The sequence below is a fragment of the Anabrus simplex genome, chromosome X, assembly GCF_040414725.1.
Source record: "Anabrus simplex isolate iqAnaSimp1 chromosome X, ASM4041472v1, whole genome shotgun sequence".
NCBI lineage: Eukaryota > Metazoa > Arthropoda > Insecta > Orthoptera > Tettigoniidae > Anabrus > Anabrus simplex.
The window spans coordinates 153,035,912-153,058,709 of NC_090279.1; the positions used below are offsets into that span (position 1 = coordinate 153,035,912).

Here is a 22,798-nt window from a genome sequence, read left to right on the forward strand (position 1 = left end):
TAACTGTTTATGATTTAGTCCTTTTACCCTGTTCTCTTAATCGGCTGATGATGGCACTTTAAATGCGTCGAAACCGGTCCCAAAGTTAACATGTTGTAACATAATATTGGTACAACTTAATAACAATGTATTGAAAAGGTGGAAACTCTATACCTTCTTTTTAGTATTATGTGAGGTATATGCGTGAAAAACGCGAGGGTGGAATGGCAATACCATGGTGATATAAACCCATTGACCTTCAATGTCCACGTCTTCATTATACATCGCTAGCCACTGTAGTCGGCGGCCGAAGCTGGCAAGCGCGTCATGCATTTAGCGGCAGCTGGTTGTTCCAGACGCTTAGTAAAAGTAACAGTTTTATAGACAGCAGGAATATTTTCTTGATAGATCATCGTATTATAGAGATGTGGAATAGATATTGCTGGCAAATTTTCATTGGGTTCTCTTTGATATTATGATGCCAATTTTAATTCAATGGTTATGAAACTCTTGGAAATAAAGAATAATTGTGCATCCGCAAGAAAATACAGCATAACTGAAGCCAATGTTTGGTGTTGGTGTGAAGACAAAGATAGTCTAAAAAAAGCATACTTTACAAGAAAGGCATTCACATGATTTCACCAAGCACTTCTTAAGCCTGATTTAATTTTTTTGAAGGGAAAAGTGGGGGTCGTCGTGCATTCAGAGTCTTCTTGGATTTGGAGAAATATGGTACTTTTGAAAATTAATTGAAAATATTCCATGAATGAAATGTAAGAGGTGGGATTTGAGTGCAATATAGGGGTAAAATCAGATATGGAGGAGAGAGGACACAAATGGGAGGATGTACTGGAACAGAAGATGTATGAAGACAGAAGGAGAGATGGCGAGCGCTTGTACACCACACCCAGGAAACTGGAGTTGGGGATTGATGATGATGATGATGATGATGATGATGATGATGGTACTTTCCATGATCATGGTCTTTGTTTCTCTATGGTTTTATATACCTTAGTTTTTTTGTGCATAAATTGTTTACATACTCATGGCATTATAATTACTTAATGAACAATGTGAAAGAGTAGTGTGATCCAATTATTGCAATTACTGTTAAGTACTTGTGATGTCCATGATCATGGACATCTGACTGATAGGGCTAATACACTATTCCGCATAATACACATGAAAAGCCCTTAAAAAATTATCTCTATATCACACTCGAATCCCACCTCTTACACGTCATTCATGGAATATTTTCAATTCATTTTCAAAAATGCTTGAAAGAAAAGTTAAATATTTGTTGTTTGTTCCCACTAGGGTTATTAACCGGTAAAGTAATCTCTCTTTACTTACTAGTTTAGCCAAGTATGGCCTGCATGCTTTTAGCCTGTACCCTTGTCATCATCATCACCATTTCCCTTTATCCAGCTCCTGCCGGGTTGGGGTATTTATGGCAATTCTCCACCTTCCTCTTTCCTTCCACCATTCCTCTTCCACGATCTTGTCCCAGTCTAAATTTTGTCTTCTTATGCCGCTCTTCACTGATTCAATCCATCTTGTTCTAGGTCTTTCTCTACCTCTTTTGCCCTCACACTTTGCCTCCAGCATCTGTCTTGGAATTCCATTCTCCTCCATCCTCTTTACATGTCCAAACCACCTTAGTTTATTCTTTTCAACTCTCTCATTTAGCTTCCCTATTCCAACTTCCTTCCTCCCTAACATCTTCATTTTTCACCCTGTATTCCCTTGTCTTTCCTGTCATACTTCTTAGAAATTTCATCCCACTGGCTTGAATTCTACTCTCTTGCCTGTAGTCAAAGTCCAAGTCTCAGCTGCATAAGTCAGTATGCCTACATAGTACATTTTATACATTATCTCTTTACTTTTCCTTGGTACTTCTTTGCTCCAAACAAGTTTTCACACTTTGGTAGAATGCATTACCTTGCTGTACCCTCCTGCCAATCTCCATGTCCACCCTAGCATTTTGCATTAATTCACTTCCTAGGTATTTAAAGCTGTCCACAATTTCCAGACTCTGACTTCCAGTTTTCACAGAGCCCTTTCCTTGCCTTTGCCCTCTCGACATCACCATAGTCTTGCTTTTCTTTGTACTGATTTTCATGCCATTGTTCTCAGTTTTTTCGTTCAGTGCATCTAGTTGTTGTTGCACTTCTTTGCTGTCCTATCCCCAGATCACAACATCATCTGCAAATAGCAGTATCTTCATCTCTTTATTTCCATAGGCTTTCTTTGTTTCCTTTACAGTTTTGTCCATCACCATAATAAACAAAAGAAGTGACAGCCTACCCCTCTGTCTTAGTCCAGTCTTATTCCTGAACCATTCTATCTTTCCAACTGGGGCCAGTACTCTGCTGACACAGTTGTTGTACATTGCTTGCACCATTTCTAACATTTCTCTTCTGAGTCTGCTTTTAACCATGGTTTCCCAAACCTTCTCTCTAGGTACACTATCGTATGCCTTTTCTATATCTATGAAAGTCATGACCAGATCCTTTCCATATTCCCAGTTCTTTTCCATTAGCTGTCTCATGCTAAAGATTTCCACTGTAGATCTTCTACTCCTGAAGCCATATTGTTCCTCTTGTAACTCTCCTTCAATCTTTCTTCTCATTCTTCTTTCACCGGGCGAGTTGACTGTGCGGTTAGGGGCGCGCGGCTGTGAGTTTGCATCCAGGAGATAGTGGGTTCGAATCCCACTGTCGGCAGCCCTGTAGGTGGTTTTACACGGTTTCCCATTTTCACACCAGGCAAATGCTGGGGCTGTACCTTAATTAAGGCCACGGCCGCTTCCTTCCAACTCCTCGGCCTTTCCTATTCCATTGCCTTAAGACCTATCTCTGTCGGTGGGACGTAAAGCCACTAGCATTCTTCTTTCTAATATCCTTTGTTACCTCTCTCCCACAATCACAGTCCTCAGTTCTTGAAAATTTTGCTTGTTAGTTTCATGTAGTCTTTGGTGTATTGAAGTGTCAGAGTGTTAAACAGAAAGCTCTTTCTTTGTCAGATAAATTAGGAATCTTAAGGAAACATGGTGAAGGCACCATTCTTAAGCAGGAACAACTTGCTGATTTGTTAGGCATCACATTGTCAACATTAAGAACAATAATACAGAATCATGGTTCAATCACTACAACTGTATCAGTGGGAAGATACAGCTAATGACAGTAAAATGTGGGAAACACAAAGATTTGTAGATTTTATTTGAATGGCTTCATGGATCCCAGAACTCAACAATACTTTGAATTCCTGTTATACTATACTTGCAGTAGGTAGTTTTGCTTATTTCACTGCGAACACACGATCCCTTGAAGAGTTTTTTTAAAATTGTAGATTGGATTACTGGTGGAAGAGGAACTAACATAATATACAGTGAAACTCGGTTAAGAAGTTCCCGCATAAGATGTTTTCCCGCCTAAGAAGTGTGATATTCTTAGTCCCTTGATCGGTTGCATTAAGATATATGTATATTTATCCCGCTTAAAGTGTTCTGTTGTAAATATATTTCCTGGTTAAACAGTTCAAATTTTAGAGCCCCTTGAGATAGAAAACGTCCGCTCAAAGCAGCTCATGGTTAGAACCCTCCAGTCCCCGTGCAAGTTGAACCCTGTGTTAGACCGTTTGTGCCTGTCATGGAGCCTCTCTGGGCTTGCCAAGGCCATATGATGTCACGCTATGACATGACAACACCAATGCCAGATGCTCACTCTCACCTTGTGGAATCGAATCGAACCCATCAGTTGTAATTTCCACTCCACCGTTTACATCAAGCAGAATAGAATCTAATGGGATTCTACACGGGAAACGCAAAGCATGCAGTGGATGGTTTGATAAAACATTAATGCAGTAAGTTGCGTGCCGCGACAGGGTGAAGTCATTAATCGAGGTGGCATCAACATTAATTAAAAACCGAAAAATATATTTGTCCACAACACAGCAGCTTCTTATGCATTACCGTACTGTTTGTTAGGAATACATGAACGACAACCATAGGGAATGCCACTTACAAAATTGTTCATGGTAAATACTGTACATTCCAAGCCATGTCAATTATCGTACTGACATACTGTACTGTATATGGACTCCAAAACGATAATATGATTCTGAAATAAGTTCAACAATAATTGTGAAATAAAGTACCGTATAGGCCTAATCTACGACGAAATTGAATATTTTAACCTGTTTGAGTTTTCATTCCCTTGCTTATTTCCTTCCAGACATTCTCTCTTACATTGTTGTTGCAATAATGCTTATGGGTCTTGTCATAGAGGTAATTACGTTTTGAAACTAAACTGATAAGATTTTCTGAGTCCATTATTAGTTAGGTGAATAAACTATTACGAAACAAAGAAACATCCCGACTCTATGCAGGAAACAGCCGACTTGCCAGCTGATACATATTATGCCGCCAAACAGCCAGCCAAAAGATCCCGATCGTCTACGAAGTTGAACGAATGCTGATAACCAGCTGGGTGTTGGTGAGAGGGGGCCTGATACACGCACTCAGAGGCATTGCGATACCACGCGTTGGCATAAAATTGAAAGTTATTTTTATTTTTACCTTTATACGAGCTAAGCATTATATTATCGTGTCACTCGTAATTATTACATCGCATTATTAGAACGTAGCACAAGGATGAGGGGAAAGAAACTGTTTACGTTTAGATGCGCTAGTGTTGCTACTGCGCCTTTATCACTCGCACGTAATACCCCATTACTTTCACATGCACTTATTTCTGCAACTTCGAACCTGGTTTTCTTTTCTTCATTACCTTTAGCATGAAGAGGATTAAAGCAGGAAAATAAACTCAATATCGGCTTGTCCATGCGGTACTTGCGAAGCAGCCAGAAACTACGCCCGTGGCCGTGACAACTAGTAGGAATGCAGGGGCGATATAGGCCTATGAACAGGTTCTAAGAATCTCTAAGAATAAGTTGCCGATGTCCCGTCTGCTGCCGTTAACTTGAAGCAGATGTCGGGGGGTGTGAAAAACTGAGGCGGTTTATGGAAGGTTCAGTCAGTGGGCCTCAGAACACATGGAAGGCAATGTGGGAAATGGAGAGGTTTGTAGTGTTTCTTTTACAAGTTGCTTTACGTCGCACCGACACAGATAGGTCTTACGGCGACGATGGGACAGGAAAGGGCTAGGAATGGGAAGGAAGCGGCCATGACCTTAAAGTACAGCCCCAGCATTTGCCTTATGTGAAAATGGGAAACCACAAAAAAAAACATCTTCAGGGCTGCAAACAGTGGGATTCGAACCCACTATCTCCCGAATACTGTATACTGGCTGCATTTAAGTGACTGCAGCTATCCAGCTCAGTGGTTTATATTTCAAGAAAGCAGTAAAAACCTAAAAGCAGTCAACCCTGGACAATTTCTTTTGTAAGTAGGAGCCTAGACTTTTTGTGTTTGGAAATGTATTTAATGTCTAATGCAGAATGGAATTTACATAATGTAGGTCACCATCTACCATTTTAATGTTCTTAGTATTTCTTTTATCTCTTGTGCAAGGTTTTATATAACCGTTCCCTTCTCGTATCAAGAATTTTTATAATACAGTGTGTTCAATTACAGTATTACTTTATCTCTAAAAATACATGTCATGATAATCTAATACTGTATTTATATTGTGGTTTTCTTTTACCAGCTCTTATATATTAGCCTATTTTGGTATTGTTCACAAACAAGGAAATCTGTTGGCTGTATGTTTCACATGTATGTCAAAGTACAGAATAAGTTTTTGGGCATTACCCCTTTTAAGAAGTTTCCTGCTTAAGAAGCTTTTTTTTTTTTTTTTGTGGTCCCTTGAAAAACTTCTTAACCGAGTTTCACTGTAGTCTGTATAGACATTTAGTTGCATAATTTGTTTACAACATAGCCTATGGTTGCTGTAGTGCAGAAGTTATTGACATTATTAGCTGAGTGATATATGGTTGCTGTAGTGCAGAAGTTATTGACATTATTAGCTGAGTGATATATCATAGATCCTAATGTTTGGTTTAAATTAGATGCTAACTAGCCGAGTAAGTTTGATGAGGAAAACAAGAGAATATATGAACTGACTATCCCCTTCTACCAATGAGAATACAGACTTCAGAATATTACTGTAATAGGCCTGCTGATTGGAGCAAGTATTTACGTATGTCTTTTTTACTTCTGGTCTATGTGTAGATAATTTGTGCAGAATTTTGCAATGTGTAATGTAGTAGTATTCGTAATTAACAGTTTTGATATTTTCTTTAAGAAGACCGATTTTTGGTTATTAATCATCTGGTGAGCTTGAAGAAGTTTCAATGTTTATAATAATTCATTGGCAAGGGTTATTCCAAGGCAGCCTAAAATATAAAACTCAATCTGTCTTTCTTATGATAGGTTTTGCAGGAAAACTGCTTATGACAAAAATTTGTTTAGAATTTGTTTTACAAACTCTTTGTTCCATATTTCCAATACAGTGAAATTTAAGGGAAATATCCAGAAGGGGAGTGGAAGCTTCAGAGGGATCTTAAATCATAAAATTATATATATATCTCTCTTACGGGTTGTTTTTACAGAAAAATTGCTCGTGACAAAATTCACTTAGAATTTCTTCTACAAATGTCGTTCTACTTTCCGATTCAGTGAAAAATATCAGAGGCAGTTGAGTGAAAATTTAATTCCAAGAACCAGTAACTAGCTGTATAGAGATTATCCTGGTAGTCTTGAGTGCTTTTGTACATCTGTCTGTTCTTTTTTTAATATTAACTTGATCTTGGTTTTCCTACTGAAATTTTGCTATCCATGTGAAAGAGAGGGAGATCAGGGAGCACAGACAGAGCTGAATACGCTAATATCTCTGTTAGCATATCACTGCATTATATTTGGGGCCAAATTTCTAAAAAATTGTACAGATACGCATTTTTGAAAGTTCCGCTTACAGTGGATTTAATGTCAAGGAGCATTTTGTGGTACTCGGTAGATGCATGTGCTGTATGGCTGTTGATAACACTTTCCATGTGTTAAAACGTATTCTTCATTAAAATGGTCTTATGTGATAATCTTTTGTTTAATTCTTTGTTTCAGTTCCATGTTGCCGAGTGCCATACGTATGCTGCACGGTACACCTGTGGTCCCTCTCTGTACGGTCACGTACATTGAGCAACAAATCTCCGCCTGTAGTGCTCTAGATTCTCGTAAAGAATACCACTACTGGGTGATGTGTCTTGCTAAGTTCCTTGTACAGGAAGGTAAGCTTCTTACTGTCAAGTTGTATCCTCATGTTTTCCAGCAACCAACTCTTATATCAATGCGATAAATGAAATTGAATCTGTATGTTGTAAACTTCTTGTTTTCATACTCGTGATTAACCTATGAATATAGTCCAATACCAATCAAGCAGAAGATGAACGTAACACTCAACTTGTTTCTGAAAATGAAAACCTACAACCTGTTTTCCAGTCATTGACCGGGTCAGGGATGTAATGAATGAAGCAGATATAGGCTGTTAGTATGATGGGGTCGCCACTCCCAAGTGATTTATTAATGAATGATAGATGCTATGAAATGAGAATGGAGAGTATTGCTGGAATGAAAGATGACAGGGAAAACCGGAGTACCCGGAGAAAAACCTGTCCCGCCTCCGCTTTGTACAGCACAAATCTCACATGGAGTGACCGGGATTTGAACCACGGTATCCAGCGGTGAGAGGCCGACGCTCTGCCGTCTGAGCCACGGAGGCTCCCCAACTTGTTTCTAATACAGTGAAATCTCTTTAGTGTATTCTTAATTAAGATGTTTTCTTGCTTCCTGCCCATCGTATTAAATCTATATAAAAATACCTCACTTACTGTGTCATGAAATTTCGCTATTACCACTTAATACGATCACATTTTTACTAGCTCTGAAAATGTTCTTTGTCATCCTTTGTGAAAGAAATGTGATTTTGAACACTGATAAGAGCCCTCGCCACAGGAGGTAGACCAGGTAAAGTTGCATGATAATGGGAAGAGGAGGCCTTGAGTTCCAGAACTTCACAGGGTAAGTTGCACCTTCGGGGGAGCAAGCTGTTAGCCTCAGAAAAGAAAAAAAAAATGATCAATTTAGTCAGAACAGCCACAGACGAATTAAAATGCATTCATGGCGATTCTGGAGTGGCAGTGTCAGACAAACTGAAACGTGTTCTTGACAAGAAGTTTGGTTTTAATGTTTTGTGCTCCATCTCTCGGATTTTGGCGTGTGAAGATTTCAGTATTATTGACATTGAAGAAGAACTTACATCCAGTGATTTAGTGCACTTCAAGTATGCTCCAATAGCATCTGTAGACGTTGAAAGGAGCTTTTCAAAGTACAAGAACGTGCTGGTCGACAATCGTCGTGCCGGGCTGAGTGGCTCAGATGGTTAAGGCGCTGGCCTTCTGACCCCAACTTGGCAGGTTCAATCCTGGCTCAGTCTGGTGGTATTTGAAGGTGCTCAAATACGTCAGCCTCGTGTCGGTAGATTTACTGGCACGTAAAAGAACTCCTGCGGGACTAAATTCCGGCACCTCAGCGTCTCCGAAAACCGTAAAAGTAGTTAATGGGACGTAAAGCAAATAACATTAAAAGACAATCGTCGTTCTTTTTCCTGTGAGAATCTACGAATGGTCACAGTCATCTACTGTAACCCGGAGTGAAGTAAGCCTCTATAGCCTGTCCTGTATTTTAAGTGCACATTGTTCCTATTACCTTTAATCCGATAAAGAATTTGAGTACCTAATGGCGAAATTCTCTCTTTTTTGTTCTTCAGATGTTGCAGCCTTAAAGTTCCACATACCATGAAGTGTTCTTTTCCTTGAAGAAAAGAACACAGAACTTGGAGTGCCAGATAATAGACTGCAATAATAACCAGTATTTGTGTGCAAATAATTCGTATTTGTCAAATAATAATTAAAATTGTATTAGGTACCTGTTAAAATCATTTCAACATAGAGTGATGTAGTCTGTTTGCATTTTTTGTGTGATAAAATTATGTCGGTTTCATTCAAATTTTTAGGTCGTTTTTTAATTTTTCGGGTCATTTTATGGGATATTTGGTTTCATTTTATAGGTCATTTTAAAAACATTTTTAGGTCATCTTAAAATTTGGGCCCTGTTGATAATTAATAGGAGATAATATACATCTAACCCTATGTTATCGTATGCATAAGAGACTTTTACTTTGACAGCAAGAAATGAGAGTATAATTCAGGCGAATGTTCCTGAGAGTGTGGTAGGAAAGACATGGAGAGACACAGTAAGAAATATTGAGGTCAGAAAAGAGATAGCGGTAAAAAAGAAACTGAGTGATGGGGTGGAGATGAATAAATTGAGATGGTTTGGAATGTTATGAGGATGGAGGAGGGAAGGATACCAAAACAAGTGTTGGAGGTGAAGACAGAAGGAAAGAGGGCAAGAGGAAGGCCCAGAGCAAGATGGATGGACTCTGTCAAGAACAGTATAAGAAAAAGAAGACGGGCCTGGAATACAGTCACTGAAGAGGAGTGGTGAAAGGAGAGGCAACAGTGGAGAAGTGCCATCAACACCCTGACCAGGCAGGAGCTGGACAAGGGAAAATGAAAATGATGATGATCAACTCCCTTCATTCCAACAGCCTTCATCATGCTATAAAATGTTTATACTATAATATATATTATTATATAATAGACTATATATTACATAGTATAATCTTCCAGTAGTCTCCTTTTGACTGAAATATTATGAACAAATTATTAAAGACAGGGCCTTAATTTCTTTTCAGTTGTGAAGATACAATAACTGTCCGAAGAATTTAGTTATTTATTAACATATTCTAGAAACATATTTATCAACTTTTACCTGCTACCCCACATTAAGAAAATTGCTTTGATTTCCTTTTCAAAGCAGGAGACGGACTGTGTTTACAAAACTTTGTGGGTCTTCCTGTAGTTACGTGCAATTTTCAAAGCTCACACCTTAACTTTTATGCAACCGAGTAGAGATTTCAGCTTCTGAGCACTTTAGTAGAAGCCGCGCTGCGGTGATATTCACTTGTTCAGTAAGAATGTGCTTCTTGTGGGTAATCATCGCATGATATAAGGGAATTCAAACCGAGCTCGATAGCTGCAGTTGCTTAAGTGCGGCCAGTATCCAGTATTCGGGAGATAGTAGGTTCGAACTCCACTGTCGGCAGCCCTGAAAATGGTTTTCCATGGTTTCCATTTTCACACCAGGCAAATGCTGGGGCTGTACCTTAATTAAGGCCACGGTTGCTTCCCACTCCTAGCCCTTTCCTGTCCCATCGTCGCCATAAGACCTATCTGTGTCGGTGCGACGTAAAGCAACTAGCAAAAAGAAAGGGAAAAAAAAAAAATTCAAAACTTCACAAGTGAGGAAATGAAATATGGGTGTTAGAAATTATAAACAACATCTTATACCATAATTTTAACAAACAGAAACAACTTACAAAGTTCACTTAACCTCCTTATAAACTGGGTAGACCGAAATAAAATGGAAGTAAATCAGAAGAAAACAGTCAGTGTGGTGTTCAGAAAATGTGGGAGAAGATAGAAGGAAGACATCATCTTGATAAAAGAGAAGCCATTGGAAATTGTGAACTCCTTCAGGTAACTAGGGGTAACTCTGCAGCCAGCAACAAAGTCGTTTAGATTAAACATTATGGAGAGAGCCATGGTTGCGATCAAGGGAATATTCAACATCAAGGATTTAAAAATCCTAAGTTTTCCTTCTGCCTTAAAACTCTATGAAGCTAAGACCACTCCGACCCTATGTTACTGTATAGAAATCATTTAGCAAAATCTCAGTGTAAAGAACCTCAATAATATGGAGAAAACAAAGACCTGATTCTTAAAGTTAGCTCTAGGACTGTCCAAATACACCCCATCAAGATTAGTGTACAAACTCGCAAAAGAAACTTTCCTGATGGAGGACCTACAAATAAGATTCTCGCTCCCTTTCACAACTGTTGTTCTTGTTTTGAGTCACCAGACCATAGTCTGGCTGATGCAGCTCTCCATGCCACTCTGTCCTGTGATAACCTTTTCATTTCCACGTAACTATTGCATCCTACATCTGCTCTAATCTCCTCGTCATATTCATACCTTGGTTTACCAGTACCGTTCTTACCGCCTACACTTCTTTCAAAAACCAACTGAGCAAGTCCTGGGTGTCTTTAGATGTGTCCTATCATTCTCTCTCTTCTCATCAAATTTTGCCAAATCTATCTCCTTTCCACCAATTCGATTCAGTATCCCTTCATTCGTGATTCGATCTATCCATCTCAATTTCACCATTCTTCTGTAACACCATATTTCAAAAGCTTCTATTCTCTTTCTTTCTGAGGTAGTTATTGTCCATGTTTCACTTCCATACAATACCACGCTCCAGATGAAAGTCTTCAGAAACATCTTTCTAATTCCTATGTTAATATTTGAAGTGAGCAAATTTATTTTTTATGAAAGCTCTTCCTTGCATGTGCTAGTCTCAATTTTTATGTCCTATGTACTTTTGCCATCATTAGTTATTTTACTACCCAAGTAACAATATTCACCTACCTACTTCCTTTTAGACTTCATTTCATTTCCTAATCTAATATTACCTGCATCACCTGCCTTCGTTCGACTGCACTCCATTACTTTTGTTTTGGACCTAATTATTTTCATCTTGTACTCCTTACGCAAGACTTCGTCCATACCATTCAGCAACTTCTCAAGATCTTCTGCAGTCTCCGATAAAATAACAGTATCATTGACAAATCTCAAGGTTTTTATTTCCTTCCCTTGGACGGTGACTCCCTTTCCAAATTCATCTTTGACTTCCTTTATTGCCTATTCTATATACACATTGAAAGGGGGGGGTTTACAGACTGCAGCTTTGCATCACTCCTTTCTGGATTGCTGCTTGTTTTTCAAAGCCCTCAATTCTTATCATTGCAGACTGATTTTTATACAGATTGTAGATAATTCTTCGTTCTCAGTATCTGATCCCAATCGCCTTCAGAATCTTAAATAGCTTGATCAAATCAGCATTATCGAATGCCTTTTCTAGATCTACGAACGCCATATACATGGGCTTGTCCTTCTTAATTCGATCCTTTAAGATCAGACGTAAAGTCAGGATTGCTTCACGTGTTCCTACATTTCTTCCGAAGCCAAAATGATATCTCAACTCAGCTTCGGCTTGTCTTTCCATTCTCCTGTAAATAATAAGTGTTAAAATTTTGTAGACGTGAGATACTAAATCAATGGTATGGTAGTTTTCACACTTGTCAGCACCGGCTTTCTTGGGAATAGGTATAACAACATTCTGCCGAAAATCACATGACACTTCTCCTGTTTCATACATCTTACACACTAGATGGAATAACTTTGCCATGCTCGTTTCTCCTAAGGCAGTCAGTAATTCAGAGGAAATGTCATCACTTCCAGGTGCCTTGTTCCTATGTAGGTCTCTCACAGCTCTGTAAAACTCTGACCTCAAAATAGGATCTCCCATTTCATCAGCATCAACACCCTCTTCTTGTTCCAGAACCAAATCATCTACATCTTTACCTTGATACAACTGTTGGATATGTTCCTGCCATCTTTCTGCTTTGTCTTCTTTCCGTAGAGGTGGGTTTCCAGCTGAGCTCTTAATATCCATACACCTAGATTTCCTTTCTCCAAAGGTTTCCTTAATTTTCCTGTATGCAGCATCTACCTCTCCTAGGACCATACAACTTTCAACATTCTTGCACTTCTCCTTCAGCCATTCTTTCTTAGCTACCTTGCACTTTCTATCCACTTCATTTTTTAATCACCTGTATGCTTTTCTGCCCTCTTCATTTCTAGCATTCTTGTATTTTTGTCATTCATCAATCAGTCTAGTATCTCCTGAGTTATCCATTGATTCTTAGTTGATCTCTTCTTCCTTCCTAACATTTCTTCAGCATCGCTACTAACTTCATTTTTCATGACTATCCATTCTTCCTCTATTGTGTTTCCTTCAGCCTTTTCATTTAGTCCTTGTGCAACATGTTCCTTGAAACAATCCCTCACACTATTTTCTTTCAACTTGTCTAGATCCCATCTCCTTGCATTCCTTCTTTTCTTTAATTTCTTCAACTTCAGATGGCATTTCATGACTAACAAGTTGTGGTGAGAGTCCATGTCTGCTCCTGGGAAAGTTTTGCAATCCAACACTTGGTTTCTGAATCTCTACCTAATCATAATGAAGTCTATTTGATACCTTCCATTGTCTCTAGGTCTCGTCCATGTATACAGCTGTCGTTTGTGGTGTTTGAACCAAGTATTGGAAAGGACTAAATTATGAACAGTGCAGAATTCAACCAGCCGATTTCCTCTTTCGTTCCTTTGTCCCAATCCGAATTCTCCTACTGTATTGCCTTCTCTTCCTTGGCCTACCACTGCATTCCAGTCTCCCATCACAATTAAATTCTCGTCACCTTTTACATATTGTATTAAATCTTCTATCTCTTCATATATTCTTTTGATTTCCTCATCATCTGCTGAACTAGTAGGCATATAAACGTGCACTATTGTGGTGGGCATTGGTTTGGTGTCTATCTTGATGACAATAATTCTTTCACTATGCTGGTTGTAGTAGCTTACCCGCTGCCCTATTTTCTTATTCATTATTAAACCAACTCCTGCATTTCCCCTGTTTGATTTTGTGTTGATAATTCGGTAGTTGCCTGAACAAAAATCCTGTTATTCCTGCCAATGTACTTCACTTATACCAACTACATCTAACTTTAGTCTATCCATCTCCCTTTTCAGATTCTTTAACCTACCACAATGATTCAAACTTCTAACATTCCACGCTCCAACTCGCAGAATGTTAGTATCCATCTTCCTGATGATCACCCCCTCTCGTATAGTCCCCACCCGGAGATCCGAATGGGGGACTATTTTACCTCCGGAATATTTTACCCGGGAGGAAGCCACTATCAACACATCATTCGTGCAGAGAGAGCTGCATGTCCTCGGGAGTTAGTTACGGCAGTAGTTTCGCGTTGCTCTCAGCCGTTTATTAGTATCAACGCAGCTGAGCCATGTTGAGTATTATTACAAGGCCATATCAGTCAATCATCTAGACTGCCGCCCTTGCAACTTCCAGAAGGTAGCTCCCCATTTTCTATGAACCATTCGTTAGTCTGGTATCTCAACAGATAACCATCCGATATGGTTGCACCTGCGGCTCGGCTATCTGCTTCATTGGGACATGCAAGCCTCCCCACAGCGACAGGGTCACATGGTTCACAGGGGAAACTGGGCAAAAGTTGTACAAGAAAGACAAAACAATACGGACGGAGTTTTACACCATAAATGCAATGCTAGATCAGTCATGGACAGGACCCAAACAACACCATCGTCATTTGATAACGGGATTAGCAGTGCATGGTGACCAACGCAAAATATGTAAAAACAAATCACGAACTTCAACAGGACTGCGTATATGATCTCTGCATCCTGCCATGTGACAGATATAGTTTATTACCAACTGTAAAAACAGGAGAAACTCAATCAGCTCCTATTGTAAAAAGCAATGTTCTTTCATTATGTGCACTTGTGTGCAATTCTTACATTAATTAATAATTTTGACAACTTTCTGTGTAAGCAGTGTAAGCACTATTACATTTCGAACATATTTTTTTACATTATCTTGATTTTGGTGCTAATATCTGAAATGTTCAGAATACTCAGTTAATATTTTGCTGGGTTTTGTCCATTTTGATGTAGAATAGCCTGTATGTACTGTATGTATGATATAAGAAATTTATACTGCAATAATCTGGAACGCACTTCACACACACAGTCTTGTCCTTCACAGGCCTGGAGAAAAGACTGCGAGTTCTATGTGATGAACTTTTAGGACCTGCACACAGCACAGCAAAATACAGTAAATCCTGGCCAAGCACCATCATGGTAAGTATAGGTTCTGATAGACATTTTTGTGTCTTGCATTATATTTTGTTTCATTTACTAAATAATAAATCATAATTAAGTGCTTTTCTAACTAAGGTATCTGGTATATATTTTTCTCTTTAAAAATATTTAAATCTTTAGATTCATATCACCATTTTTGTCCTGGTCATCATCAGCTCCACATAAAAAGTCTGAGAATTAACTTCTCCATCCCCGAGTCTGATGTCTGTGATTTATTTTTCTGCAGAAGATAAAAAAACACCTCTTATTTTCTTGTTGTTGTTGCTATTGTTGGTCATTTTATGTATTTATTTGATTTATTGTTCTACAGGCATTTCTGCCCACTTACAGAACTTTTCCATTTCTTATTTCTAATGTTACAAATAATATACAATTTTCACCATCAGAATGTTGGCTGGCAGGGTAGAGGGAGGTGGTGGTATACAATTTCTAATCACTGATTGTGTGCCAAAAGCCTGGATTAAATTCCAAACCTCTCCACAGTGCTCATATAGAGCGAGGGCATATGACGCTGTTGATAGTGACTCATCCTGGGATGGGGACGTTAAGCCTTAAGCAGACCCTTGGTGCTATTCGACAGGAGTAGGCTATGTACTGGCACTGGGTTTCACCCTCTCCCTTCCAACTATCATATGTCATGGCATTCGTTCATCTCATTAACTCCTCTGACGAGGTTGACGTCAGGAAGGGCATCCGGTCATAAAAACCCGCCATGACAAATTCATCTCACTTCATACCCAACCCCGTAGAGAAACGGGACTAGAGATGGACAAACGAAACATTTGTCCTTCCAATGATCAGCCTGGGTTGATTTCCTGTAATGGGAACTTATCTCTTTGCAGTCCATAGAACTTTAAGGAGCTTTCTCCAATGCCATAGTTCAAAAGTGTCTTGACCCCTGTACAAAAATGAAAACAACATTAACAACAACAGGGTTCACAAAGGAACTCAATTTACCATCAAGTTAGGCATCTCTTCTGGACCAACCAAGTCCCTTTAAGAAGGAATATTAAAATAAATAAATAAATAAATAAATATAATTGTCTGGATTAAAGCCACTTATTTATTACTAAAATAAAGCCTATTTATTAAAACAAAGCTGAGCTTCTAGAGAAATTAATTTTATTTTTTGGGTCCGTATTGAACTTTGATTAAACCAAATAAAATAATAAGCGAGTTATTCCAACTTTTCAATACAAATTAAATAGTGTTTATTAATTAAACATATAATGGGACTAGTTTCGACTATTTAAAGGTCATCTTCAGCCGTATCGCATGTAGAACACATTTGAAACACATTTGTTTTAAAGATGGTCTTAAAACCTTTAAGTTTGACACCATGAAAAATTGTTTATAGAATTTCCTGAAAACACATTTGTTGTAAGAAATTAGTTCACTTAGCTGTAGAAATACATGAGAAGAAGAAGTCTTAAAATATTCTTGGTAGTATTCAAGAACGTAGATACAATTCACAGTTCAGTCTTGGTGAGATGTGGAAATGGGCATATATGCATACTGTTGTGGTAGAGGAAAAGAAGTCTTATGATATTCTTCTTATCACTGCAAGGCGTAGATACACTTTAAAATCATACATAATCTTGATGAGATGTAGAATTGAGCATATATGCAAAGTATTGCCTTAGTAAAATGTGAGTTGAACAAATATACTATTGCAGTGGAAAGGAAATTCTTTCCCTCTACCGCAACAGTATGCGTATATGCCCATTTTCACATCTCATCAAAATTGTGAATTGAATACTACAAAGAATATTTTTTAAGACTTCTTCTCATATATTCCTACAGCTAAGTGAACTAACTTCTTACAACAAATGTGTTTTCAGGAAATTCTATAAATAATTTTTCATAGTGTCAAACTTATAGGTTTTAAGACCATCTTTAAAACGACTGTGTTTCAAATACTTTGTTCTACACGTGATATGGCTGAAGATGACCTTTAAATAGGTTGAAACTAGTCCCATTAAATGTTTAATTAATAAACACTATTTAACTTGTGTTGAAAAAGTGGAAAAAATCACTTATTTTATTTGGTTTAAAGCTGAGCTTTCCGCCAAATTAAATTGGCCTTCATCAGTGTATGTGAAGTCCTGCTTCTGACAGTGATCATAGAAATTCTTGAAAGAACGTGGAAATCACTACCATACTATCCACAGCCTCCCCACTGACTGGACTCGAGTATCATCGCTGTGCTGTGGTGGTTGAGAGTGAAGTTACTGATTCACCGCCCTCTGTTCACAGTTCCTGGAGTGCGTCGCGCTGTGCCTTGGTGGTGTTATGCATATATTTATGGAGAACAGGTCTCCATGCATTTGATATTTTGAAGTTATTTGGTCATAGCTCCATCTCTATGGCTTTCATCACAAGTCGAGCACAGAAGTCTTTTACAGGTGCAATGACCCTCGCCTGTTCAAAGAGGATTTGATGGTCTGTATTGTAGAAGTGCTCTGCTATGGCAGACTGGCTTATAGCATTTTCTGTGGAGGATGAAAGAGTAACATTCTTGACTGACCTGATGTGTTCTTTCACCCTGGTGCTAATAAGCCTTTTTGTCATGCCAATATATGAGCGACCACAACCACATGGGACTTCACATGCGGTGTTTCAACAGGTGGTTTTTCTTTCACTGGTCGAAACAGGGATTTGAGCTTCCAGTATATGGTGAAACCTGGAATTATATTATACTTCCTAAGAATGAGCCACAAAAACCTACGTTCATATAGGAAGACTATTCTTTATCAGGCCTACTTCATATCAATACCAACATGAACCATTAACTGCAGGGATAGTGACAGATTCCAGGCTGCACAAATGAAGTTTCTTGGGTCAATGCTCCAGAAAACAAGAAGAGATAAGTTTCAAAATTAAGTGATGCGTCAAGAGAATTGAGCGAAACAACCTCTCTTCGAAAACATAGTACCAGGTGAGTTGGTCATGCGGTTAGGGGCGCGCAGCTGTGAACTTGCATCCGGGAGATCATGGGTTCGAACCCCACCGTTGGCAGCCCTGAAAATGGTTTTCCGTGATTTCCCATTTTCACACCAGCTAAATGCTGGGGCTGTGCCTTAATTAAGGCCATGGCTGTTTTCTTCCCACTCCTAAACCTTGCCTATCCTGTCATCGCCATAAGACCTACCTGTGTCTGTGCGACATAAATCAAATTCTAAATATATATATACAAAAAAGACAAACATAGCCATATCAAGGTTGAAAATGACATTGTTCAGACACATATAGAGAACAGACCGAAATAGAGTTGCAAAAGAGCAGTTTGAAAAAGATCTGAAAGGCAAAAGACCAACCAAGAAAAAGATGGATCTCCGGAATAAAACAGGAAAAGAAAGATATCCCGAATAAAACAGAACCTGAAAAAAAAAAGTGGAATAGCATCGACTCCAAGAAGAAGAAATATACCTGATTAGACTGAAATGGAGAGCGTTCTTACACCGCACCTGGGCAACTGGAGACGGATGATTATGAAAGCTACTGTGTGCAGACATTTTGATCTGGCACACTCTGAGAACAGATCTAGGGACGGCGAGTTTAAATCAATTTTGTTAGGTAAACACCAAATGTCACCAGAGATCTTTTGTATGCCAATGTCATATGAAGTGGAGTGCCTATGACCTATTTCTGCCCTCAATGAGAAATGAACTCGTCAAGCCCTGAGGAGAGATGGATGTAGAAGAACTGGGATTGATGAGGAGGAAACCAACCAATATGAGGATGCCAGTGTATGACGTAGAGATTGTCTTTGTCCTTGTCCTTTTGTGTTTTATTTCTATTTCTCCCTCATCGCACACTTACCTGACATTGTGTTTTTCCCGTTGTGTGTTCCTTTCACTGTTTGTGTGTTTCTTACGGGTCGACTGATAAGAATGAGCAGGGAGCATGGCGTTGAGATCAACAAGAGCAAGGCGAAAGTCATGATAGTAGACAGGGTGAACAACAACCTGCCACATATGAGTAGAGAATAGCTGGGTTTTTGAGGTGGTGGGAGATTCATCTACCTGGAAATTCTAGCTTAAACAATGAAGGCTGCTCGGCTGCTCTGACCTGCGTGGCGACTGCCAAAATCAGCTATACGTGGAGGGACAGGTCCATCTCCAAGCATACGAAAATAAAGCTGGCAAATGCACTGATATTTCTGGTCGTCACATATTCCTCCGAGACATTGACGATTAAAACAGCTGACAAGAAGAAGATAGAAGACCGGGTGAGTTGGCCGTGCGGTTAGAGGCGTGCAGCTGTGTGCTTGTATCCGGGAGATAGTGGATTTGAACCCCACTGTCGGCAGCCCTGAAGATGGTTTTCTGTGGTTTCCCATTTTCACACTAGGCAAATGCTGGGGCTTACAGCTGCTTCCTTCCTGCTCCTAGATCCCCCTGTGGGTGGGGAGCGGTAGAATAACACCCACATTATCCCCTCCCTGTCGTAAGAGGTGACTAAAAGGGGCCCCAGGGGCTCTAAACTTTGGAGTGTGGACTGGCGACCACGGGGCCCTCACCTGAGTCCTGGCATTGCTTCCACTTACTTGTGCCAGGCTCCTCACTTTCAGCTATCCTATTCGACCTCTCTTGGTCAATTCTTGTTCTTTTCCGACCCGACAGTGTTGCATATGGAGGCCTAGGGAGTCTTTAATTTTCACGTTCTTCGTGGTTCTTGTCTCCTTTGGCCGATACCTTCATTTTTCGAAGTGTCGGAACCCTCCCATTTTTTCTCTCTGATTAGTGTTATATAGAGGATGGTTGCCCAGTCGTACTTCCTCTTAAAACAGTAATCACCATCACCACCCACCACTCCTGCTCCTAGGTCATTCATATCCCATCGTTATTATAAGATCTATGTGTGTCGGTGTGACGTCAAGCAAATTCTTAAAAAAAGAATATAGAAGCACTGGAAATGTGGATATACCGCCGAGTCCTGTGCATATCTTGGATGGAAAACAGGACCAACGCTTGCATGTATGAGGAAATCAGAGTCAAGAAGAGGCTCATGGAGATCAGCTGAGGATTCTTAAGTTACTTTGGCAATATTTCAAGGAGGATGGAAGCCATGGAGAAGATGCTAGAAGACGGGAAGGAACCAGGAGGCAGAACTCGAGGACAGGCACCTGTGAGATGGGTTGATCGGATAAGGACACTTTTGGTGGAGATGATCGTGATTATTAACATAAAGAAATAAATGTGTAACTGAATTAAAGCCAGTATATACTGTAGAACCTCGATTATACATTACCGGAAACTATGTTTTCCCATATTATTCGTTCAAATTACGTGGTCACATGAGCATCCTAATTAAATCACGTTGTAAAAATCCCGCATTATCCGTTCCTCGGAGAAAAGATTTCCCAGATCAACCGTCCATAAATTTCAGTCCCATCAATGCTAAATCCTCGATACCGTGGGGTTTTTTTTTTTTTTTCAAGGAACTGTATCTCATGAAAGGACGGCTGTGGCATACTTACGGATCTTGGTGTTAACGTCCCAACATTGCGGTAATTTGAGGAAGTACTGTACCGTACTGGAAAAGCGATTGGCGGTGAACTTGCGTAAGGGACCATCTTAGCATTGCATTCGGGTGGTATTGTTTACAGAATCCTCAAAAATCATAAAGCAGAGAGTACCCCCAACAATTGGAAGTAGACAGAGCGCATTGGTGCCTTTCCGGCCAACAGATGATATAGATGTTGATTCCCATAGGGAACCTGAAATATTTGTCCCGAATGAGTAAATTTATAATACTGTAGCACTTAGAGCAATTAATGACACAATCACCCCAAGTGACAGCACAAATGCTCTGACCATGCAGCCATGGCACAGATCAGAGTCATGGAAACGTGCGAGACCAAGACTAATGAAAGGAAAAAAAGAAACAATCACTCACCATTTAATAAACCGTTGACACCAGAGGGGTGGATTAAATGTACACCTGGTCGTTTCAAAATTACCCTTTAAAAAAAAAACAAAAAAAAAAAAACACCAACACTTACTTGGAAACAAAGAGATTTAATGACAAACTTTAAGTAACTTACAAATTAATAAAGGTATATCCTCGCTGGAAAATTAAATTTTAAAATTTTTACTGCTCAAAGATCAGAAAAACCTACGGTCAACCGCTCATAAAAGAAAAAAAATTAATTAATTAAGGAAAAAGAAAATTAACCAGACTACATACAATTCTGAAACGCCTCTTCAACTCGAAGGTATCAGTTAAATACTAATACTGTAAATTACCTTGACAAGTACTTAGTTCTATCACACATCGTTTTTTCAACCTAGGATCAATTTGAATTAAACAGTTATTTTGTTGATACCGAAACTTTCTTTAATGTATTTCCAAAGGAGCTCCTACAAGGATGGGTGGGAAATTACGATCAAATTTCCAAGAGAAGAAAACCCAAATAATAATAATAATAATAATAATAAGATCCGTAACACCGGGTAGAAAAATATGCAGGTAGGGAGAGAAAAATGCCAAATCAACTAAAGGGAAACAGGTTAAACTGCCCACAAAGCAAAATTCGTAACAGGGACATCAATTCATCTTCATCAACATTCATCAACAATATCAACATCTTTTTCATTTCCATAGCAACAAAAACACAATAGGTCAGTCAAGGAAAAGGGCCGATCACCGGCCGCAAATCAACAGTAGGCGAAAACATCTTAAGAGACAAGAGAAAAACGGGACGCTGAAATACCACCCAAATACCAATCAAATAGATAATAAAAATTAAATTAAGAAGTCGGAAATTAAGTTAGAATGGAAACAGAATACACACATAAATCCCACACCCTTGTAGCAGCTCGCTTGGTTAGTAACCCAGGTAAAACTTTGCGTTTCTAGGCCTAGAAAACCATAATCAAACATTAAGTTTTGAATTTACATCACGAAGAATAAGAAAACCAAAATTGTTCATTTACAGTACACGCAAGTTCTAAGTTGACAAACGTTATTTACATATACTGTAAGTTCCTTTTAATAACCCAAGAAAAAGTTCAAATACCACGAGGCAAAAATGTAGGTTTTAGATGACGCAAAACTACATCGTGTCCCGGCACACACTTCACATTTTGGAATTTTAAGTTCGCCACATAGAAACGGTATAAGATGAGTTGGAAAAACACTTACAGGTTGCCATGCCGCCGTAGTTGTGAGGTCGCTCCAGCATAATATCCATACTCACATCTCACATATAGTAGAGCATACCTGCCAACTTTACAAAACCAAAAATCAGGAGATTTAGATATGAAAATCAGGAAAAATCGGGAGGAATCAGGAGATACAATTCGTAAAAATGGCTTACTCTCCATGTCTTGCGCAATACAGGGGTTATAACACTTATTGTCTCAAAACCCGACTGTTGCTATACAAGGCTAGAAGGCTAAAAATTACACTCTCTATTCCCTCACATAAAGTATGTGAGGGAGATGATTGGTCTCTGATAAGTCTTCCGAAAATAGTATGAACTCATGCTCCACACTTGTGAATCAGTCATGCAATTAGATGCCATTAATTCGTAGATTAGTATATTGCATCACGCGGCCGCGCGATTATGCGAAGCGCAATGCTATTTTTGTCAAGTAATAAAATTAAATTCGCCAGAAATGTCTCCAAATGGCTCCTAAAATCTCTAGAAAAGTCACTAGTCGCTATCTTTGACATTCTGTCACGAAATTACTAAAAAAGACTCCAAATCTGGCGACTAGTCTCTAGAATCGACTAGACTGATTTGAACGAACATATAGCATGCGAGAACGAGAGATTGACAATCGATATACGCGTCACGATTAAGACCGATATACAGGTTTCATTAAACATCGCACATTCGCACAAGTTTCTC

The 22,798-nt window shown here is 39.1% G+C and overlaps 1 protein-coding gene across 1 annotated transcript in view; it reads left to right on the forward strand.

Moving 5' to 3' along the window:
- Positions 1-22,798, forward strand: part of Hira (histone cell cycle regulator-like protein) — a 235,811-nt gene that overhangs the window by 207,018 nt on the left and 5,995 nt on the right. Inside the window, exons 19-20 of the mRNA XM_068230932.1 lie at positions 7,061-7,224; positions 14,822-14,916. Coding sequence (XP_068087033.1) covers positions 7,061-7,224; positions 14,822-14,916 — 259 coding nt within the window. The remainder of the gene's footprint in view (positions 1-7,060; positions 7,225-14,821; positions 14,917-22,798) is intronic.